We start from the raw sequence: 7,993 nt of genomic DNA, 5'->3' as shown, positions 1-7,993 counted from the left end.
TTTAGTGAGAGCAACACATGCTACAGAACCACTAATTTTCCAGATAGCTCTTAAAATTTTGTTGGTTTTCTCCCTAATAATACTATAAATCTGCATTTCTTAGCCTATCATATTACTGGAGGAGCAAGTAAACTGCCTATTACTTGGTATAAACCATTACACTACTTAATATTAACATAGCTAGCCAGGATAATGTTAATAATCAGAGTAGAACAAATATACTTACTCAGTTATAAATTCAGGGTTTGTAAAGCTGAGGTTGGTTAAATGACCTTCAAGTTTAGAAGACTCATGTATATTTAAGGCAGGAGTGGTCTTAGTGGCGAGTACAGCTCTTTTTTCATCTTTCTCAAGTGCTTTTCTCTTCCCACCATTTTGGAAATATTCTCTGCAAACACTACAAGTCAAAATAAAGTTATATTTTAAAATACTGTGTATGAATATAAAATAAAATGGAAAAACATTAGCTTTTATTATCAACATGAGGAACTTTCAAATTAAAATTCTTATTTTGAAAATGTCAAATAGAGGTAAGTTTGAACACTCTGTAGCACTTTCAAATTTTTAAAAATTACTATACAATGAAGAATGATCCTAAGTTTATGTTTAGCACATAAAAAACATGTTTTTCAGGAGTTGTTAGTTAGGGACCAGGAGGAAGGGGAAACAGGTGTGGAGGCAAGGCCCAAGAATTTGGTAGAGATACTGTTGCTGGCCAATTAGAGGAGGCTAAGAAAACCACAAACCCAAGAAATGGCCCAACTGCAGAAACAGACGTTTTGGGGAATGCTCACAGATGAGCTGGCAGCGACCTTAGATAAACTACCCTCATTAACATAGTAAAAATCACACCCACCAACGCCATGACAGTTTATAAATGTCATGGCAGCTCCTGGAAGTTACCCTATAAGGACAAGTTAAGGGAGGGTTCCCCGGGTCCAGGAAACCTCCACCCCTCTTGCCTGAATCAAAATGAATATTGTGCCCACCATTTAGCATATCATAAGATGTAGACATAAAAGTAGAAACGTGTTAAAAACCCAGGGTCACCACCAGAAGAATGGACATATTTGAAACTCGGACTTGGGGGGGGCAAGGGCAACGTACGTAACCTAAACATCTGTACCCCCATAATATGCTGAAATAAAAAAAAAAAACCCAGGGTCTTCCCTATTTGCGGAGATAGACCCATTCCCACTCTGGAATGTACTATGCTTTAATACATCTTGCTGTTTGGCTTGCTTATTCATTCTGTCAACTTGGTACCAGTAACCATTCTTCGGTACTGGGAACCAAGAACCAGGGAACACGACACTAACTCAAACCTAACAGGAGTATGGACATGTTTGTATGTATTTTAATGAACTTCATTCTTAACTATAATAAAACATAAGTTCCTCCAGCAAAGCTTGGATAACTCCACTACTGAGTGACAGCATCAAGAATAGTAGTCATAGTTAACTTTGAGCCAGCTTTGCTGGCAGTAGACAGAAAACCCAACAGTTGTTTTTGTAGTCCCTCTCAGTTTAATGACAAAGGTTGTAAATGTATTAAGAGATAGTTTTCTTTTTATTTGTTCTGAGAGAAGGGCATACAAATCTAGTTGAGGTAAAAATGGTATCACACCATAAAGATATAGGTTCAAAGAGAAGAAAAGTCTGAACATTACAGTGGGTTTTTTTTTCTTAACACTTGGAAATTGTTCCTATTCATCAGGACATCATTCCTACCTGTCCTAATTCTTATACAATTAAAATGCAGATTTTTCAAGATGTATTATTTTAAGCCCATATACTTAAGTATCTCCTGATATATTACACTGAGAAGGACACATCACCTATGTAATACCCTTACTAATGATATGCTTAACATGAATCTAATCACAAAAAAAAAAAATACTGATCCAAATTGAAAGACAGTTAGAAAACTTTGACTTTAAAAAAGTGGCCATGTCATAAAATACGAAAAGAAACTAAGAAAAAGGTGTATTGTTTCCTTTATAGATTAAAGGAAACCAAAAAGGCTTAACAACTAAGTGCAATGAGTTATCCCTGATGCAATGCTGGACTGAAAACAAAATCCAGCTTATAAAAGACACTATTGTAAAAATTGGGGAAATTTGATTATGAACTGCATATTAATAGCATTATGTTGATGTTTAATTTCTTTAGTGTGATAGTTGTTTTGTGGTTATGTAGAAGAATGTTCTTAGGTGATACACATTGAAGTATTTAGGAATAAGGGTCTTGCGATTTTTGTAACTGATTCTCAGTTTAGCAGAGAGCAAAGGGAAAAGGGTGGGGGAGGAGAGAAGGGAGCAGGACACAATATAAGACTAAGTAGAGTAACATTTTTTTCAGAAACTGAAGGAAAGAAGGTGTGAGTCAAGGATTTTAAATCTAATAAAGCTGTGTACTTTATAACAAAACTATAGAAAGCCAGTTTTTAATATGCAAGAACTCAGGGAATCCTAATTGCAAGCTATTTTAAAAGAATCTACTGGAAGGTGAACTTCATCCATGAGATGATTGGAAAATGTTGGTGAAGAGTCTGGGAGTAAATAAAAAGAATTAAATCAATAAAAAGGGATACCTTAAAATGCTAAAGGCCACGATTCTCAATGAAGATATAACAGTTATGAATATTTACATACTATTTATCAGAGTAGCCATCTTCAAAGTAGAAATTCCATGAGATGTATGGAGAAACAGACACAACTAACACCTCACTCTCAATTAAATGAGTGAAAAGTAAGGTTACAGATGCCCTAAAGAACATAAGGTTTACCTCAAAGATGAACTTTGCATAATAGTACAGCTGCTTTTCAAGTGCAAATGAAATATTCACAAAAATTATCACATACACATGTAACTGCACCAGACTAAAGTGGCGAGCTGTTCTTTAGTCGCCATGGACCCCCAGGTTGAAGGTCATGTAACCAGAGCATGCCCAGAGGAACCAAGCATGCAACCACAGTTAGTACCTAAGTTCCTGGACCCAGGAACAAGGACTGAATTAAAAAGAGGACACTACATGGTGGGATCCAGGATCCGAACAGATTGAGCCATGGCATTACCTCTTGGCATGATCCAGTCAGAACACGCCTCCTGGCATCACCTAACTGTAAGATCCAATCAGATCACACCTCATTACCTATACTTATAAAACCTGACCCAGCTCCCAACTTGGGAAGACAGATTTGAGCATTTCCTCCCATCTTCTGGCCAGTCAACTTGCAATAAAGCTTTTCTTTTCTCAAAGGCCATGCATGATATTGGCTCCTATACACACTGGGCAGGGAGACTATTGATTGCTCAGTAACACATGTATTAAGTCATGAAGAAAAGAGCCATAAAGGAAAATACATAAAATTATACAATCACAATGCAATAAAACTAGAATTAACTAAAACAAAAACTCCATTTCACCTATAAATTTTAAAAAAAAGAAAACTCTTGGGTCACAGGGGAAATACTAATAAAATCACAGAATTTCTTTAAAAAAAATAAAAGCACTACAAGTCAGAATATAAGGAATGCAGCTAAAATAGTAATTGGAAAATTCAGACCCTTTAGTATTTATATAAATATAAACAAAAAGAATAAAATTAAATAAACATCCAACTCAAAGGATTAGAAAAAGAAATAAAACAAAAGAAAGGAGAAAGTGTGTTAATGAGTTAGGAAAAAAAGTGGACCAACAAATACAAAAACAAGTTATTTAATTTTCATAGCTTTTTTCTAGGAAAATATACTAAACATAGAATTATAGTAATATATGAAAATGTATTAAATTTGACTCTAGTAGGAATAAAAAGTTTAAACAAAACCAAAATCTACAGACAAAAATAGAGAAAGTTATCAAAGGTATCTCACCAAAAAGCACCAGTACAATGAGTAATTCCACCACACCTTCAAAAACCAGATAACTCCTGTATTAATCATGTTTTTTATTTTCTGCATCTTAGGATGTTTTGATACCTTGGGAGGGAAGTGGGAGGACATGATTACAGATCCAGATAGTGACTACCTCTCCCAGGGCCAGCTGATTTCTAAAGGTGGTAAACTTACTTGGGAGCACATTTCTTGTATGTAAGCCAATTGTAAAGTGATTTTTTTGCACATCAAGCCAATAATTTCCCCACTCTAAATCAACCCAGGACCATGTATCAGACAACAAGGGATAGTTCCCATGCTGCAAAGCCCGCCAAAATTATTCAACCTAGTCAATATAAACTGCTTACTCTACCTTGCCTTTCCTTTCCTGTGAAAACTCCAATAAAGGCTCTGGTATAGGCTCTCCTTTAGCTCCTGCTTCTGCCTCCTGACCAAATTTGGTGCTTCCTCTGTAGACCTACGAGGTGTGGTGTGCCCCCTTATCTCAGGAATACAAGTAATAAATAATTCTTTCAATGGCATTGACCTCTTTGTGTTGTCACATAGCCACCTCTATAAATTAAAATCCATGGATACAAATGAGAAAATCCCCAAACTACTTAAACTGTTTGAAATCATAGAAACAAAGGATAATTTTCCAAATTCATGTTCAGGGAGCAAAATAACAACGATACTTAAATCTGATAAAGACTACACAAAGAAATACAGACCAATATCACTTCTAAATAGCAATGTAAAAATATGAAATAAAACTTTAGCTAACAGAATCAAGCATAACCAAGTGGTGTGTATTTCAGGAATGCAAGGATTGTTCAGTATAAGAAAATCCGTTAATATAATTCACTATATTAATAAATCTAAGGAAAAAACTCATTTATTCCTCTCCATAGATGATGAAAGGTCATTTAACAATATTCAACATCCATTCCTAATAAAACTCAATAAAATACAAATTGGTGAATATTTCCTTAACATTATACATACACACACACACACACACACACACACACACACACACACACACACACACAAGGGTTGTCCAGAAAGTATCCAGCCATTGTCAATATAATGAGCACATATTACATGGCTGGAGAATTTCTGGACAGCCCTCATATATCAGCCAGCCGGCAACTTACTGAACGGGGACATATCACATATGTTATTGTGAAATGAATAAAGCACAGCTACGTAACAGAAAAGAGAAAAAGATTTAGTCAAATAGATGGGAGATGAAGAAATAATACTTTCTGTATTCACAGGTGATATAAATGGATACCTAAATAACCCAAAAGAATCAATCATAAACTAATATAAACAGTAAGAAAATTCTGTAAAATAGTAGGACATACAAACAAAATCAAAAACATCTGCCTATCTATACATATATACACACAAACAATAGTCTGTTAGACTATATAGTCATGCATTGCTTAACAATGGGGCTACATTCTGAGAAATGTGTCATTAAGCAATTTCATTATTGTGGGAACATAATAGAGTGTACTTACACAAATCTAAATGGTATAGCCTACTTATACACACGTAGGCTATAGCCTATTGCTCCTAAGCTACAAACCTTTACAGCATGTTACCATACTGAATACCATAGACGACTGTAACATAATGGTAAGTCTTTCTATATTTAAACATAGAAAAGGTACAGTAAAAATACGGTACTATAATCTTATGGGACCACCATCCTATAGTCTACATTATTTCTATCATTGACCGACATGTCATTATGCAGCATCTAACTGCATAATGGAATGGAAAATCACATTTACAACAGCAATAAAAATGATAAAACACCTAGAAATAAACACAAGAAATGGGCATAACCACTATACAGAAAAACCTTAAAACACTACTGACTCAAAAGTAGACTAGAATAAATGGTAAAACATACTTTTGATGGATAGGATGATTTAACATTATAAAGATGTTAATTCTTTACAGCTTGTAAAAAATTAATGTAACCCCAATAAAAGCAATTTTTAAAATTTAGTTGGACCAGTTGATTCTAAAATACATGTGGGGGAAAAAAAAGCAAGAAAAACCATGAAAACCCTGAGAAAGAAGAATGGTGTGGGAAGGAGTGAGGGGGGCAGATGCTGTAGAACAGCATTATGATTTTAAGTCTTTATGATCAACATAGTGGTATTAGGCATGGATAAATTATACACGCAATGGAATATAACAGAAAGCCTAAACAGAACTATGTGGGGAAACCTGGTATATCACGTAAGTGACAAGTCAAATCCCTAGAGAAAAGGTGAGTTTTTCCATAAATGATGTTGGGAAGTGGATAGCTATTTGGGGGGAAAAGGTATACCAATACTTCACAACAAACGCAGATCTTAATTCCAAATAGGTCAGAGATCTAAACGTAATAAATGAAATCATACAAGTACTAGGAGAAAATATGAGTGAATAACAATAGGAATTCTTATAGTCTGAGACTCAGGCAAGCTTTTCTAAGTCAATTATTTAAAAGCAATAAAAGACTGATATCTCTGGCTGTGTAAAAACAAAAACTTTCTGCATGGGGAAACAAAAGTTTGCATGGCAAAAGACATAAACAAAATCAAAGACAAAGAGCACATATCTTTAAATTATATAAGAGCTCTGAAAAAAAATCAAGAAAAAAGGGACCAAAAATCAATAAAGAAAAAAGTATCAAAAAACATGATCACATAATTCACAGAAGAAAACAAAGGCAAATGATTCCTAAATATATAAAAAGGTGTTCAAATTCGTTCGCAAGAGAAATGTAAGATAAACCCACACAGAGATACCAGTTCCCATCAGACTGGCAAAAATTCAACAGCTGGGCCACATATTCTGTTGGTGAAGTTATACAGAAACAGGTATAACTTTTTTTTTTTTTTTTTTGCTGGTGGAGTTATAAAATGATACCACCTCCATGGAAGGCAATTTGACAATATCTAACAAATCATATAGGCATTTATTCTTTTACCCTGCAATTCCACACCAAGGAATCTACGAAGATACAATGCCAGAAATACAAAACGAACATGCACAAGGTTATTCATTACGGCACTATTTGTAACAACAAGAGCTTGTAAACAACTCATGAAAATGAGGAAGATACCTATTAGTACATACCTGTGATGGTTAATTTTATTAACTGGACTAAGCCACTGGGTTTCTAGATAATTGATCAAACATTATCTTGAGTGTTTTTTTGAGGGTGTTTTTGCATGAGATTAACATTTAAATTGGTAGACTGAGTAAAGCAGACTGCCCTCCCTAATGTGAGTGGGCCTCATCCAATCAGTTAAAGGCCTGAATAGAACAAAAAGGTTGACTCTCTCCTGAATATTTAAAGAGAATTCTTCCTGCCTGACTGACTGCCTTTGAACTGGGACATCACCTGCCTTCAGACTTAAACTGAAACATCAGCTATTCCTCAATCTACAGCCTGCTGGCCTTTAGAACTATACCATTGGTTCTCCTGGGTTTCCACCTTCTCCACTCAGCCTGCAGCTCTTGGGACTTGTCAGACTTCATAATTGTATGCACCAATTCTTTTTAATAAATCCCTTACTATACACACAGACACATACACACATATACCTATCCTATTTCTTCTGTTTCTCTGGAGATTTCTGACCAATACAACAACAAATGGAGTGATCTCCATGATATATTAAGTAAAAAAGAAAGGTAAAAAGCAGAGTATATAACATGATACCACCTATACAGATAAGAAGGAGTATATGTACATGTGTGCATGTAGGGGTGTGTATGAATTTGCGTATTTTTGCAAAAAGAAACACTAGTATGATAAACAAGAATCCAATGAAAATGATTACCCACAGGAGGTGGGGTGGATGAAGAAAATGAAAGGGAGCCCCTTTCGAATATACTTTTTTAAATAAAGTTTTGACTTTTGAACCATGTAAATGTTTTATATTCCTCAAAATTAAAATGAGAAAAAATTCCATAAAACTGAAAATAAAGTGAAATCAACTGTACAGTAAATTAGTAACACGACCATACAGAAAATAACTGTTTCAGGCAACTTTTAAACACAATATTCTGACCCTTGGTGGGATATGTTCTAAAGACAAAAG

At 34.8% G+C, this 7,993-nt stretch overlaps 1 protein-coding gene across 1 annotated transcript in view; it reads right to left on the bottom strand.

Moving 5' to 3' along the window:
- LOC105817121 (chromosome unknown open reading frame, human C7orf60) overlaps positions 1 to 7,993 on the bottom strand; it is an 87,817-nt gene that overhangs the window by 53,923 nt on the left and 25,901 nt on the right. The window contains exon 3 of the mRNA XM_012652742.1: positions 227 to 397. Within this exon, the coding sequence (XP_012508196.1) occupies positions 227 to 397 (171 nt within the window). The remainder of the gene's footprint in view (positions 1 to 226; positions 398 to 7,993) is intronic.

This window comes from Propithecus coquereli, unplaced genomic scaffold (assembly GCF_000956105.1).
Source record: "Propithecus coquereli isolate 6110/MARCELLA unplaced genomic scaffold, Pcoq_1.0 Scaffold4, whole genome shotgun sequence".
NCBI classification, from domain to species: domain Eukaryota; kingdom Metazoa; phylum Chordata; class Mammalia; order Primates; family Indriidae; genus Propithecus; species Propithecus coquereli.
Note: the sequence above shows the minus strand (reverse complement) of the source record. Positions and strands in the feature narration are given on the sequence as shown.